The sequence below is a fragment of the Choloepus didactylus genome, chromosome 5 (assembly GCF_015220235.1).
Source record: "Choloepus didactylus isolate mChoDid1 chromosome 5, mChoDid1.pri, whole genome shotgun sequence".
In the NCBI taxonomy this organism is placed as follows: domain Eukaryota; kingdom Metazoa; phylum Chordata; class Mammalia; order Pilosa; family Megalonychidae; genus Choloepus; species Choloepus didactylus.
In genome coordinates this window covers 86,182,342-86,198,591 of record NC_051311.1, presented here as the reverse complement: position 1 = coordinate 86,198,591, position 16,250 = coordinate 86,182,342, and the positions used below count along the sequence as shown (strand labels likewise).

General features: G+C 36.9%; 1 protein-coding gene across 3 annotated transcripts in view; it reads right to left on the bottom strand.

The window, feature by feature from the left end:
- PNPLA8 (patatin like phospholipase domain containing 8) overlaps nt 1-11,908 on the bottom strand; it is a 75,568-nt gene extending 63,660 nt beyond the window's left edge. The window contains exons 1-4 of one of the 3 annotated variants that reach the window (XM_037836373.1): nt 11,765-11,881; nt 6,330-6,378; nt 5,221-6,238; nt 4,935-5,084 (exon numbers count right to left, since the gene is read on the bottom strand). In XM_037836373.1, coding sequence (XP_037692301.1) covers nt 4,935-5,084; nt 5,221-6,238; nt 6,330-6,378; nt 11,765-11,846 — 1,299 coding nt within the window. In that variant the 5' untranslated portion in view covers nt 11,847-11,881. Of the gene's footprint in view, nt 1-4,934; nt 5,085-5,220; nt 6,379-11,764 lie in introns of all 3 variants that reach the window. The other 2 variants (XM_037836375.1, XM_037836374.1) reach the window with 2 other exon arrangements.
- Between the last annotated feature and the right edge of the window lie 4,342 nt (nt 11,909-16,250).

Below are 16,250 nucleotides of genomic sequence, written 5' to 3'. Positions count from 1 at the left end.
TACGACTCCCGGGGAGGAATCGGGACCTGGTGTCATGGGATTGAGAACATCTTCTTGACCAAAAGGGGGATGTGAAAGGAAATGAAATAAGTTTCAGTGGCTGAGAGATGCCAAAAGGAGCCGAGAGCTCATTCTGGTGGGCACTCTTACACATAATATAGACAAACCTTTTTAGGTTCTAATGAATTGGAATAGCTAGCAGTAAATATCTGAAACTATCAAACTACAACCCAGAACCCTTGAATCTTGAAGACGATTGTGTAAAAATGTAGCTTATGAGGGGAGACAATGTGATTGGGAAGGCCATTGTCCAGTGTATGGATGGATGAGTAGAAAAACAGGGGCAAAAAAAAAAAAAGCACCCAGTGATCTTTTTCATTTTAATTTTTATTCTTATCACTTTTGTGTGTGTGGTAATGAAAATGTTCAAAAATTAATTTTGGTGATGGATGCACAACTACATGATGATTCTGTGAACAACTGACTGTATGCTTTGTATGCCTGTATGGTATGTGAATATCTCTCAATAAAACTGAATTATTAAAAAATGAAAATAAATAAATAAATAAAAAATTAAAAAGTGGGCTTGGAGAACAGAGATACAGTTGAGCATTTAGAGTCTCATGAGTTTGGAGGGATGAAACTGAGGACCTCCATCATATTGCTGGTTTCTTCTCAAAACATTCGTCAGATTCTGAAACTGTGTGGTGGGAGGCTAAAAAGTTACATTGAAAAACCACTTAAAGTCAGAGTGACGTTTTCTAATCTTGAGATTGCAGGACTCAAATGGGTGGTGGCGGTAATGAACACACCAGGCTCTCAATTGAAAACCCTAGCGTAATATGTCTTAGGAATAGAGTGAACTAGAGGTAGAATCTTACCCTAATTGTAACCCAGCTCTGAACCTAACTGAAATAAGGTTATCAGTGCCTCACTTCATATGCCAAACAGAAGAAAAGATAAACTCTCTCCAGAAAATACGATCTGGAGCTCTAAAATTTTTTTTATTCACCACATCCAGCAACCAGAAGAATCATAAGGCATGTGAAATCAAGACCAAATGACCAAGGACCAACAGAAAAATAACAGATTACAGAAATAGACTCCAAGGTGATCCTGATAATGAAATTATCAGGAAATAATGTTAAAACAAAGTAATAAACCTAACGAAAATGAAATTTTTAAAAAATGTCATCCAAAACATCACATACCTAGGAATTAAATAAACAAAATAAGTCTATTGAAAGATGGCCAAGATAGTCATGTTCAAATTTTTTTTAAAATACAGAGAGAAAATAAAGATGGCCCAAAGAAATGGAAGAACATATCAAGTTCATGGCTTAAGAAACTCAATATTGCAATGACTCAAGTCACCCCAAATTTGCTTTGTAGAGTCAATGCAATCCCAGCAGGATTTAAAATTTTGTTGACATTAAGCTGATGCTAAAATGTGTATGGAATTACAGCAAGTCAAGAATAGCCAAACCAATATTAGGAGGAAGAACAAAGGTGGAAGATTACAGTATCAGATAGCAAACCTATTATAAAGCTATAATAATTTAGACAGTATAGTATTGGCACAAGGACAGAAAAATACACTAATGAAACAGAATACAGTGTACAAAAACATACTAAATAAATGGTGCTGAGCAAACAGGATATGTTTATTAAAAAAAAAAAAAAAGATTCCTAACTTACATCATACAACAAAATCCATTCCAGATGGATAGTAAATATGAGTGTGAAAGGTAAAAGAGTAAAGTTTTAGAGGAAAATAAACAAAAATATCCTTATGGCTTTGGGCTAGGTAAAGATTTCTTAAACAAGACATGAAGTGCTAATCATAAAGGAAAATATTTATAAAATTGGCCTAAATTAAAATTAATACTTGTTTATCAAAAACACCGGAAAGAGTGAAAAGGTAAGCCACAGAATGGGAGAATATATTTGCAAGACATGTATCTGACCAAAGATTCATATCCAGAATATAGAAAGAACCTCTACAATTCAATAAGAAACAGTTGGTCAAGTCAATGGAAAAATGAGCAAGATTTGGAATAGGCACTTCACAAAGGAAGTATGCAAACAGCCAATAAATATTAGGAAAGATAGTTACCAGAGTAGTATTCATTAAACTTACAATTTAATATCATTAAACACACAACAAAATGGCTGAAATGAAAAAGATTAAATATACCAAGTGTTGGAGAGAAGTGGGACAACCAGATGGCTCACGACTTCTGGTGAAGTATAAATTGGTACAAAACCATTTGGCAGTATCAACTAAAGATGAATATATGCATACTGTATGACCAACAATACCACTCTTTGGTTCATATCCAAAAGAAATGAAGGCAGGTTTTCCAAAAGACACATTCTTGAACATTCATTGGAGCATTGTGAGTTACCAAATTTCCATTAGCAGTAGAATGGATAAATACATTATGGTACATTCACAACATGGAATACACCACAATGAAAATGAATGTCCTACACTACACCCAACAATATAAATGATCCCCACAAACATACTTTGATTGAAAAAAAAAGCAAAGAGCATATGCTGTATCATTCCATTTATATAACAAACAAAAAGAGACACAACCTAATCTATGCTGCCCGAAAACAGGAAAACTGATTAATCTTTTGGGGGACAGTGACTGGAAGTGGGCTAAAGGGGGGCTTTGAATATGTTCCATTAATATTCTGTTTTTTATTTTTGGTGGTGATTATACAGATGCGTTCAGTTTGTGAAAAGTCATGGTGCTGTATCCTTATCACATGTGTACTTTTCTGCAAGTTATACTTTTATAAAAAGTTAAAAAAACAAACAAACAAAAAAAACCCACAGAGCACACATGAACTAGCTTGAAAGGGCTCCTACTAGTGAAAGTTGTGACAAATTTAGCATAAAAAGGTGGGGGGGGGGGAGTAAATTGTAGAAACACATTTATGAAAAACCGAGTCCATAATCATAGCCAAAAAAAAGGCATATCCAATTCATGTCACCATTTGAGGGAGCCATTAAAGAAACTAATTATTTTGAAAATTAGTAACTATTTGCCTTTTCCATAAATTTACCTTTAGAGTAAGCAAATAGCCCCAGCTGGTGAAGAAAAGCTGTACTTTACAGAAGAATGCCAATTAAAATATAGAAGGAGAGACAGAATTAGAAACTTCTTGTTCTGCAATGCTAATGAAATGCTTAGTTCTGAAAAGGATTAGGTTAATGGCTGATGGGAAAATGGAAACTGGGCATTCATAGAATATTAAAGTAACACCACTCAGATTACCTATCAAGCTACATTCCTGATAATAAAGAAAAATTTAGCTAGGAAAGTTAACATGAGCACATGCATGCTGACATGTCTTAAGCAATTTATATGCTTCATCATTTTTGAGACATTATTTAGGGGAAGAGAACTTTCTTTAGACTATCTAGATTTTCATTCAAAATTGATTTGTATATATATATTCCTGTATCATATATCTCCTTGTTATTGAAGAGTTCCTAGATTTGGGATCAGTTATGTGAGATAACAGCCTCCAAAATTTCTATTAGCGGTATTATTTGTACTAGCCTAAAACTGAAAATTAGCCAAATGTCCATTGTTAATACAATGAATAAATAAAAGCAATGAGAATAAATGATCCTTAACTACCCACAAAAATGTGAATGATTCCTACCAATATATGGTTGAATGAAAGAAACCAATCACACAACAGCTTATATAATGTACACAAAAACAGATAAAATAAACCTGTGACTATCCTTTTTGGGAACAATTTATCACATTGTTTAGAAGAGGAACAAGGGAGACTTTCTGAGGTGCTGGTAATGTTCTATTTCTTCATCTGGGGGTTGGTTACATGGATATGTTCAGTTTGTGAAAATTCGTTGGGCTTTTTACTTATCTATATGCGTATTACACTTAAAAAAAAAGTTTTTTGAAGTTTTTTAAAGAAATTGTATTTTAGATCTTTGCTTTCAGTTATAACACTGAAATGTGAAATATATTTAAAAGCACATGTATATTTGAAAAATTCATCTTATAGGTAAGAGATTCTACAAATACAAAAGATCATCCCAAATTTTATCAACATGAAATATTAAAGCTTACCTATGATAATGTATGTGCTGCACAATATAAAATTAAGGAATGGCACATTATGCAAAAACTTAGACAATTTTTCAGCAAGGTCGCTGTCAAAAAGTAGAATAAATGTAAACTAAGTTAACTTTAAATTTTCTGAATTAGAAATAAGTTAGTGCTAAAAGTAATCACTAACATATTCCCAATGAAATTACAATATCGAGTCGTCATACTACCTTTTCAAACCGTTCATTAAATAAAATATTACAAAATAATCTAAAGAGTATAGATTTAAAGACACTCAACCACATTATTCATATTTTATAGCTTTTCTCTGAAAAGAATCCATTTAAATGGGTCCAAATTATCTTCACTACTTTATATTTGAGAAAACTGAGGCAAAGAAAAATTAACTGTTTTACTTAATGTGATTACCAATTCAACATCAATTATAAAAGGCCATGAAATAAAATCTAGCAGTGGTTCTACTTATGAATTACAGGGTTACATAGTATAAATATCTACATTGCATTTAAGAAAAATTTAGCAGCTGTTAGATAACATAATATACTCACATTTATTTTCTATTTTATAACTGTTTAATCTCAAAGTATAGATTAGTACTAATAGCATAATTTATATCACAGAATAAAAGGGAACAAGTAGCATAATATATATCATAATAAATGGAGTGAGTACTGAATATAGAATATATCCCACACATGATAAAAAACACAAAAAAATTAAATAAAAAAATAAAGGCATTGACTTCTCCATTGTAGAAGACTTACTAATATTTTTATTTCAAGACAAAATCTGATTAAATAAACTAGAAATTACCTTGACAGCCACTCCTTTTCCTTCAGGAAATTCTAGAAGATGAAAAGTCAGTTCTTCAACCCTATTAATGCAGAGCTTTGGATGAGTTGTTCTTCTCAATGCTTGAACTAATGCCCGGGTTCTGTTATCAATACTCACCCTTGCAATAATCTACAAAGACATATTAAACATATATAATTTAGAATATGAAACTTTTGGTAATACCAACAAATGTTTAAGGTTTCTTGGATCCCTTTAGGAAATGAAATATTAATACAACTTAAAATCATGTTGACTGACGACTTACCTTTTCTCGCTGAAGTGATAAACGCTTTTTCTCTTCTGCAATTTTTTCTTTGCTGATATCCTGCTCAGCTTTAACTGCCTCTTCCTGGTCTCCTGACTGAGTTTTTGAATTATATTTTAATTTGGGAACAAGTCCACCAATGTAACCACCTAAGGCTTGTACACCTTCAGTGGGATGAGAAAGAAAGTTAGCAATACTTTGTTTAGTAGAAACTGGAAGAACTTTAGGTGTCTCACTGTGATCTGCAGGCTCCTTGACAGTATCTAAAGAAGATTCTGAGCCTGGCCTCTTGTCAGTCAGGATGCCAGCAACCCGAGAACTGAATTTCTCATCTTCATCAACCTTTATACCTTCAAGTTCTGATTTATCCTGGAAATGTTTACTTTCCTTCTTTTGAGCCATTTTTTCCTTACGCTTGAAATATGAATTAATATGGTTTGATAAAAAATTGAATGACTCTCCAAATTTTGTAGTTATACTACCAGTGTAATGAAAAAGGCTTTGTTTACCTATATCTTCATCTTTATCTATGTCATGGCTTTCATCTTGTGGAAAGGAACTCTTTTCTGTTGATTTGTCACTATACTTTTTCAGAGTTATGATGGCTTGTTTAATGTTTTTCTGTTTTAACCAGCTGCTATCTCTTATTTTTCTTAATATTCCATAACTTGGCTTAAATTGCGCTAAACGTGAAATCATTTCATTCTGTTTGCCAAAAACTGCCTTTGAAACAGAGTGCAAAGTACTTTTAATACGGGAGATATGAATGCTCACTTTTGTAAGTCCCTTAGGAGCAGAAGTGCTAAGTTTCAAAATTCCAATATGTAACCCATGGTTACTTGGACAGTAACACTGCTTACTCCAAGAACGTGCTTCACTTTTGGTCAATTTACATCTTATTTTGTTTGTATGAAAACCTCTTTGTAGACTGCTGTGGCTTATCCTCCAGTAATGTTTAGGTGAGCAGAAGAACTGCAGTTGCTTGCTTCTCTGCTTCCCACAAAGATTTCTTGCATTACTAAGGAGGTAAATATATAAATCTATAGTCAAATTAATAGACATAACTTAAAAATCATTTATTTTCTATATGTTATATGACTTTCTCTCACTTCATTCCTGAATGCTTCATTTTAAAAATGCCATAATTCATGGTCTTACCTGAAATGGCAAGAAAAAAGATATTAGGATTGAAGGTAAAACTGAAATCAGATACAAGATAAAATACATAAATATCTGAAGAAAACAGCAACTTGTCTCAAAAAAATACAAATAATAAATTTCTACTATGGCTGACAAAAATTTCATTTTAAGCTAATAGAAAAGAATTCACATTTCAGTATAGAAATCAATGAAAAAAATTGAGTAGTAGGATATTTCACTAGAACTAATTTGGGTAGATTTCCCCAAATACACATTTTCCTACAACATATAATTTAATATGCAATTTAGATACTATGCCATTTTTCTTCCTTAATGTTAAATTCTTGTTTAGTTAATGTGACAAGATTTTTAAGTTCCTTGAAGACAAGGATCAGGTCTTGTACTTTATTTACTGCAAAGCATTTATACATTAATCTATACCAGACATGGAGCTATATGCTAACGCAACAAAGAGAAACAGAAACTTTCTATCCAGAGCTAGAGATAGCCACGTGAGGAGATTTCACTATCTAGCAATAAGTGCTCATTAATGAAAGTCGGACTAAAAGAAACTATGTGCAGCATCTAACAGAGATTATCACAACATTAAAAAAAAAACACAAAAAGGAAAAGAAAGAACAGCCCAGTGAGCAAAGGACATAAACAGGCCAGTCACAGAAATACAAACAGTAAAATTATGAAAATGTGTTTCACCACATCAAAGAAAAATGCTGATTAAAACATAATATTTTGTTCTTTCAATGGGTAAAAATGTAAACAGTTGATAATATGCAGTGTTGAAAATGGGTGGGGAAATGGGACACAGAGACTATCTGACAGTATCTATAAGGAGATTTTAAATGCTATCTATCAAAAATTTAAATGCACATATTCTTTGATCAGCAATTCTCAGATTCCTAAGAATTTATCCCACAGAAATATTTGCACAAGAGCACATGGTATATACCCATTCATTCTCTGAGACACTGCATGAAACAACAAAACTCTGGAAAACCTTAAATGCCTTTTAACAAAGGATGGTTAAATAAATTATGATACATTCATACAATGGAATGAATTACCATGTAATACTATGTAGCAATTAAAAGGAGCTAGATGATCTGTGTATACTGATATCTACTTCATACACAGTAGAGTGAAAAAAGGCAGTACAATATACATTATATACACATGGAGATAAATATATATATGTGTGTATGTATATATATATAATAAAACAAAAACCCTATATATGCGATTTAAATCTGTGGCACTAAATACATGCATACATATATACACATACATACATACGTGTAGGGAGAGAGAGAGAGACTGATTCTGAAAAGACAAACATCCAATGGTTTATTTATTCTTGTGAACAGAGGCATGGACCAAAAGAGAATGAGGCAAAGGGACTTTATTTTTTACTTTTATAATCTGTTAATTATTAACAATTATTAACAATAAGCAGGTATTACTTCTGTGATTAAAAAGAGCAAAAACAGATGATACCGTGTGAATGGAAGACACAAGGGGAGAGCAGATATAAGGTAAGTTCAAAAAAAGAGGTTAAAAATTGGGCAAAGTTAAAAAGGAATTTGTAACATGGTAAAGATGAGAAGGGAAGGAAAGAGAGAATTAGAGATACACAGTGTGTGCGGAAACTGCAAGTAGTCTAATTTCACTGCAGAACCTAAAGAGATTTTATGAGGGAATGGCAGATGATACAGAACAGATAGTTTGGGCCAGATTATGAAGGGCCTTATAAATCTTGCTGTTCTAGTTTGCTAATGCTGCCGGAATGCAAAACACCAGAGATGGATTGGCTTTTATAAAAGGGGGGTTAATTGGTCACACAGTTACAGTCTTTAAGCCATAAAGTGCCCATGGTAACACACCAGCAATCGGGTACCTTCATTGGAGGATGGCCAACGGTGTCCAGAAAACCTGTTAGCTGGGAAGGCACGTGGCTGGTGTCTGCTCCAAAGTTCTGATTTCAAAATGGCTTTGTTCCAGGATGTTCCTCTCTAGGCTGCAGTTCCTCAAAGTGTCACTCTTAGTTGCACTTGGGGTATTTGTCCTCTCTTAGCTTCTCTGGAGCAAGAGTCTGCTTTCAATAGCTGTCTTCAAACTTTCTCTCATCTGCAGCTCCTGTGCTTTCTTCAAAGTGTCCCTCTTGGCTGTAGCTCCTCTTCAAAATGTCACTCTCAGCTGCACTGACTTCCTTCTGTTTGTCAGCTCATTTACCTGGCTCCAGTGATTTAATTTAGACCCACCCTGAATGGGTGGGGTAACAACTCCATGGAAACTATCCAATCAGAGTCATCACCCACAGCTGGGTGGGGTACATCTCCACGGAAATACTCTAATTACAATCTAATCAACACTGATAACATCTGCCCACACAAGATTACATCAAAGAATATGGACTTTTCTGGAGGACATAATACATTCAAACCAGCACACTAGCCAAGGAGATTAAAGATCAAACTGTCAATAAAGTATTTTAAGCAAAGGCATGACATGAGAAAGATGATTCTAGTAACACTCTGACAGAATGGAGTAACTGGGAAAAACAGAAACCAAGAATCTACTGTAATTGTCCAGAAGATGATAATCTGAACTAAAATCTTCTTTGCAAATTGCATGTGCACATATTATTTTAAAATGCCCAAGTGTACAAAAGGGAGAAGAGAAAAAAAGCAACCAGACCTGAGCTGAGGTTGTCTGCCTGCCTTCCTGTCTCTTCAGAAGTCCTCAGGACTTGCAGGGAATGTGATAAACTGAGTTAACATAACAAGCCTCTCAACTCCCAAAGTACAGAAGTACTTGATAAAATACAGTTAAAAGTACTTTTGGATAAAAAGCCATGCTCAAAATCAAGAGCAGGAAATCTCCAAGTTCTAGAGGAATCCCAGGCTTGGATCTGAAGTCATACTACCCACAAAGTACAGAGACCCTAACTAAGAGAGAAAAACTGGTCAGAACTGGCAAATCCCATGGTGCCCCAGCAAGTCAACTGCAAACACCATGTAAGGGAACCTCTCCGCTCAGGGCAAATGGGACTCCTACACAAAGCAACCACCACTGAAGATAAACTCACAAAGATTATAAAACATGCAATATGAACCATCACCTTGAGAGAACATCAGCAAATATAGCCAACAGGAAAAAGTATAACCAAGATGTAGAAATTACAGAAAATAAGTAAGTAGGTTTAAAATGTTCAAAGACACAATAGAAGGAACAAAAATAAAGAACTAAAAAGAAAAGGGTACAGAGAGTGAACAGGGAATGCAAAATTTTAGAAATGAAAAACTCAGCTACCCTGCTAGTTATGAGACACACCTAAAACATACTGACCAAGAAAGGTTGAAGTTAAAGGAATGGAAAAAATTATATACCAGGCCTACACTAAAAGAAAGGAGAAAAGCAATTTAAGGCCAATTTAAGGCAAAAAAGCATTTAAATAAGAATAAAGAAGGGATCCTATATAATAATAGAAGGCTCAGCTAAGGATGGAAAGAATGAATTTATAGAGGACTTGATTTAGTTATCACAATAATGCAGGCCTAAGATGACCAAGAACTAAATTCAGGTAATACAAAATGGAGAAGAGGGCTACTCTGCACCATACTTTGAAAGTGGGGAAAAACAAATAAAACAACAACAAAATATGGCACTTGGTGACAAAGAACTGGGTAAGGAGAGAGATGTGTCAGGACAACTGTGAAGTTTTTAATCAGAGACACACAGAGAATACTATTTGTAATATGAGATACCTGAGAAGGGGGCCAATTTAATATGAGAGAAAAATGAGTTGTCTTTTATATTTTCCAAGAAACTTTAGGATATTCGTGGATCTACAAAGATTCCTTGGGTTTCAAATTTTAAAACCCTGGTTTAGAGAGAAGAACATATAGAACCTTGAGGGTGACCCAGAGTTAGAAAGAGAAAGAAAAATTTCCAAGGAAACAAAGTATAGGAGAAAAGATATCCTGGAAAAAATCATGGCAATGGAAACCAATACAGGAACAAGTTTTAGAAGCAATGGATGATCTACAGAGTAAAATACATAAAAACAGCAGAGAGAAGGACTAGGGTGAAGACAGTCCTGGAGGGTGTCTAGGTCTAAGAGAACACAAATATATGTTCCACAAACTGAAGCAGTTTATATGATTCAGCAAAATTCCTCTATCATTAGTGAGGTAAAACTAACTCAAAGTACAAGCTGTACTTGCATTAACTTTGCAGTGAAGCAAGTGACTATATAAACCATGGAAACTGATCTTTCAACCTCATTGGCCCAAAAGGACATTGTTCACAAGATTTTAATTTAGCTATGATACAGAAAGCCATATAGATATTAAGAAAAAATCTTCACTGATTAAGAGAAATTAGGAAATATACAAGTTCATATTATTGAAAATACAAAATAACTACAATGGGTTTAAAATAACTGCCTCACAGAAGTAAGAGACATAAGCTCGCAGTTCACAGTTTAATATATATTTTTAAACTTCTTGCACTTTTAATTCTTAATGTTTCACTGTTTTAACAGCATTTTCTTCATGCCCTGAAACACACTTTTGTCATTTCTGCAATAGTAACAATTAAGTAGAACCAGGATTCAAATTTTACTGGAAGCAAAACACTATTTTAAATAGAATCATATATATTCTCTTATGCTACATCTCTCCTAAGTTTTTTCTAGGAGTTAACACTTTCCTTTAAAGTTCTCATTATATTAGGTGTGGAAATCAAGTTTCTCCCAGCATAAAGACAGAAATGACGTAGGGACAGGAAGCACTGCAACACAATGATTCATAAATCATCTTTCACAAAGCACATACCTGAGTACCTTAAGCAACAGCAATCAGGGATACGGTTAAGTATGAGTGGGGTGAAAAAAAAAAATTACCCAGCTGATAAATAAAAATATCTAACAGCAGAATCACCAGGTGCACACTGACAAATAGAGTCGAGAATGAAGTAGAAAAGGGAAACCGGTTTGAGACCTGTCACCAATGAATGGCTGGAGAACCCTGAAAACGGCCAGAAAGTGGAAAACTGGGCTGGGAGTCATTCGAGTGGAAAAGGAGGCGCAGGGCTGCACCAGAGAAACCAAAACAGTTTGCGCTTCGGAGACAGCAAAACCTCCGCGGTTGTAAGGGGCGGAGGGCACTGTCATTCAGCCCCGGGACCCCCAGGCTACTTCTCGTGTCCGGTCACCTTTCGAAGCCTTGGATCTGGGACATCCTCGGAGCCGGGTATCTCCCCACCCTTTTACTCTAAAGTGCTCTCAGAACAGGAGATGAGAGGAAGACCCGGAGGGCTGGACATGTGCCCCAGGCGACCAGGATGCCTCCTCTCGTTCCGCCCCCGTCCCTCACCGGCCACTAACCGGAATGCAGGCCGCAATTACTTTGGCGACAGTGAGGTCTCACCTCTTCTGGGCACTGACGACTACTCCGGCCCGGCCGCATCAGCTGAGCTTCTAACACAAACAGAAGAGCAGCGACTCAGGTACCACCGTCTCAGCCCTGCCCCGCCCACCCGCGGAAGTGACGCACAAGCAGTTCAAGTCCACTGGCCCGCTGGAGTGCAGTTCCTCCGCTACGCCTGGGCTCCTATCTACCTGTCAATCACCGTTCTTATCCCTCCCGAGGCATGCGTAGTAGTGCATAACAAAGCGCGAGGCGGGAGGGTCGCAGGAATCATACGTGCGGGCATGCGCGTGCGCCTAGAGGGGCGTGGCTTGGTAGCGGAGAACGATAGGTTTTTACGGTCTTTCTCACACTCTTAGCCGAAGGTTCTTGTTTTTGATCGGTGTTTCTTACTTCAGAGCAGATTGCTGGCCTGGTTGTTTGCGAACCGCCAGATCCTTTCAGCTGAGCTAAGCCTCCTTTTCCTTGCCCTTGAAGGCCCTGCTGCGCTTAGTCCCAGCTCTTGGATCTGGGTACTGCGTTGCCTGGCGCCTGGTGGGGGCGCCTGGTGGCCCCGACCACCGGCTGTCGCCATTCCTTGGCGTGGCCATTCAGACTATCACAAAAGCACTATCACGTACATTACACTGGAAGTTAGCCTGTGGAATTAGCATATACCGTCCCGCAAAATGTCATATTAGCACTTAATTTTGTTCGAATTTTGACATTTTTCCCTAAATTATGGTCAGCGACTGGAACCCCCGAGACAAAGCAGGCCCCACTGCCTGTTTTTGTATTCCTGTGACCTAAGAACGGCTTTAAATGTTCAAATAGTTAAAAAAAAAATTTTTCGTGACGCATGACAATTATATGACAAATTCCAAACTCCATAAATAATGTTTTGTTGGAACGCAGCCATGCTCATTCCTCTGCGTATTGCCTGTTGGCAGTTTTCTGCTACAACAGCAAATTTGGGTAGTTGCTACGGAGATCTTAAGGCCTACAAGCCTAAAATATTTACTATCTGGCCCTTTTCAGAAAATGTTTACAGACCCCTGTACTATACTGTCATATGAAAAATTTGACTACCCTGGTCTTCCATGTTGCTCCCATTTTCTCTATGGCTTAGTTTCCTTCCTCTCCTTTCCACTTCATTTATGTTGAATAACAGCTAGAAGAAAAATAAAATGTATTCCAAATTTAATAAACAAGCCAGCCACTTCGTACTTAATGTTAAAACTTCCTTGACTCTCTTGAAGTGACCTTGCACTTGAGTTGGGGCCAGGAAATGTAGAAAAAAAGTCTTTGCTAGACCTCAACCTCAAAAAGCTACCAAGACTTTGTTAGACTCTGCCCTCTAGGCTCACCTTCTAACTCTTGTATGTCAATGCTTTAGCCCCCTGTAAGATTGTTGTAAAGTCCTCAGGGAGGGGAACTGTGTGAGTTGCCAAAGATGGTGGGTGTTAGACTGATACTATTATGTTTTAAAAATTAAGAAGGGGACGCCAGCTTGCTAAACTCTTGAGGTTCAAGTGGCTAGAATGTGCACATCATAATGCTGATAAACCTTAGCAATATGTAATCCAGACATTATGTATTTAACTACATAGTAGTCAAAAGATGGATGCACAAATTATAATTTAGAGGAATGGGGAAATAAACTTAGATCTTGAGAGATGTTCCTCTCCATCCCGTTCCCCTTGTTTTCTTTTATTTCCTAATTTAGTCAGGCATGCCAAGACACAGATTTTCCTCCCACGGCAGAAATTTTTAGGTAACTTTCAAGTCCTCCTTATCCTCTTGCCTTAACTCTCTCTCCCTTCCCTGCTCCCATCCTTTTACTCAATCATGAAATCTGGCAATTCTTATGTCAAATTCTCTGGAGTCTTTCCTCTGCTCTACATTCTTACATCCACTATCGGTTCAGGCTTCCTTCTTTGCTCCTCAAGGATGGAAAATCGAGAGATTTTCCAGCCATAATTAATCTTCAACACAGTCATTCTCTTCTGTGGAGCCAAATGATCATTCTAAAGTGCCAATCCAATCGTGTACTCCCTGCTTAAAAAGTTTTTGCTGGCACTGACCCTGCCAGTATTCCAGCCTTAACTCGCACACTTGCTCCTTGCTTTCTGCCCTCCGATACCTGTAGTTCCCCCAAAACCTTATGCCTTTTTATATTCAGTGCCTTTGCACATTCTGTTGGCTCACCCTCCCTTGCACCCTGTCATCCTGATTTGTCCTTCAAGACACAGGAAAGCCTTATCTTACTACTTCAAAGAGTAAATCAGTTCTTCCACCTGTGCACGCATCTCATCTTGCCCTTGCTTCACAGTAGTGTAATTCGTTTATATGCTCATGAAATTCTAAAGGACAGGGAGTGTAATGTAACTGTATTTGTACCTTCAGAACCCAGCATGATGACTAGCTAATAGTAGAGTCAAAGAAACTCTGTATGATTGAATTGACTTTTAATTTTAATGAGAATACTAGTTTGAAAAGCTACATAAAACCCATTCACGATTCTTTTGATATTGGGCAATGTTTTGAGAGAAAGAGAATTTCCATTAATTTCAAACAAAATAGGAGATTATCCTGTGTATTTAATAGCAGATTTATGCCTTGAAGAAAACATCCATACTTGGAACAGTGTCAAATATAGTATTGTTCAACCCAATATCCTTCTGCAGCTAAATAAGATAGACATCCACATTGCTCCTATATCATTTACTTGCTATGCTCATTCCATTTACAAGAGTTACTGATTTCCTTATTGATATATTTTAGATCTTTCTTTTCTCTATATCTATAGTCAAGCCCTCTGTCAAGCCTTTTCTCTTAGGGTCTGGTTCATAAAAACTCTTTCAAAGTACTTACAGTCTCTTCATTGTTCAAATCAACTAAAAGTTGTAACCAAAATAAATGTAGACATATTGCTTTAAGGTATTTCTCCAAATCACCTGAGGTGGGGGATATTTTGGAAAATAATTCTAGAAGTATAATTACTGTGGTAGGCAGAATAATGACCTCCCCAAACTGTTCACGCCCTAAACCATGGAACCTGTGACTGTGTTGCATTGCATGGCAAAAAGAGACTTTGCACATGTAATTAAGGTTACAGACTTTAAGATAGGGAGATTATCCTGCATTATCTGCATTGGCCCAATCTGAGCCCTTAAGCAGAGACCTTTCTCAGGCTGGAGGCAGAAGAGATATGGCAGAAGGAAACTTAGATAGATTTGAGGCATGAGCACTACACCATACACCTTTGCAGGTCTGAAGATGGGTTGGGAGATGGGGGGTCAATATAACAAAGAATTTAGGTGGCCATAAGGAGCTGAAAGATGTGCCTGGCTGACAGCCAGAAAGGATACAGTAACCTTTAGCCCTACAACCACAAGGACTGAATTCTGCCAGCAACCTGAATGACCTTGGAAGCATATTGTCCCCCAGAGTTTTTAGATAAAAACCCAGGCAAACTGACACCTTGACTTTGGCACTGTGAGACCTAAAGCAGAGGAACCAGCTGACTCCACCTGGACTTCTGACCTAAAGAAATGGAAAATAATAAATTTGGGTTCCTTCAAGCCACTAAATTTGGAATAATTTGCTATAGCAGCAGTAGAAAACTAATGTAATTACCTTTATATAATTTGAAGATGTGAGGACATGGACTTCATGTTTTGTCCACTACTGGATCCTTAGCACCTAGGCCTGGCATTTAGAAGGTACTCAGTAAATATATTTTTTTTTTAATCTTCATTTTATTGAGATATATTCACATACCACGCAGTCATACAAAACAAATCGTACTTTCGATTGTTTACAGTACCATTACATAGTGGTACATTCATCACCCAAATCAATCCCTGACACCTTCATTAGCACACACACAAAAATAACAAGAATAATAATTAGAGTGAAAAAGAGCAATTGAAGTAAAAAAGAACACTGGGTACCTTTGTCTGTTTGTTTCCTTCCCCTATTTTTCTACTCATCCATCCATAAACTAGACAAAGTGGAGTGTGGTCCTTATGGCTTTCCCAATCCCATTGTCACCCCTCATAAGCTACATTTTTATACATCTGTCTTCGAGATTCATGGGTTCTGGGTTGTAGTTTGATAGTTTCAGGTATCCACCACCAGCTACCCCAATTCTTTAGAACCTAAAAAGGGTTGTCTAAAGTGTGCGTAAGAGTGCCCACCAGAGTGACCTCTCGGCTCGTTTTGGAATCTCTCTGCCACTGAAGCTTATTTCATTTCCTTTCACATCCCCCTTTTGGTCAAGAAGATGTTCTCCGTCCCACGATGCCGGGTCTACATTCCTCCCCGGGAGTCATATTCCACGTTGCCAGGGAGATTCACTCCCCTGGGTGTCTGATCCCACGTAGGGGGGAGGGCAGTGATTTCACCTTTCAAGTTGGCTTAGCCAGAGAGAGAGGGCCACATCTGAGCAACAAAGAGGCA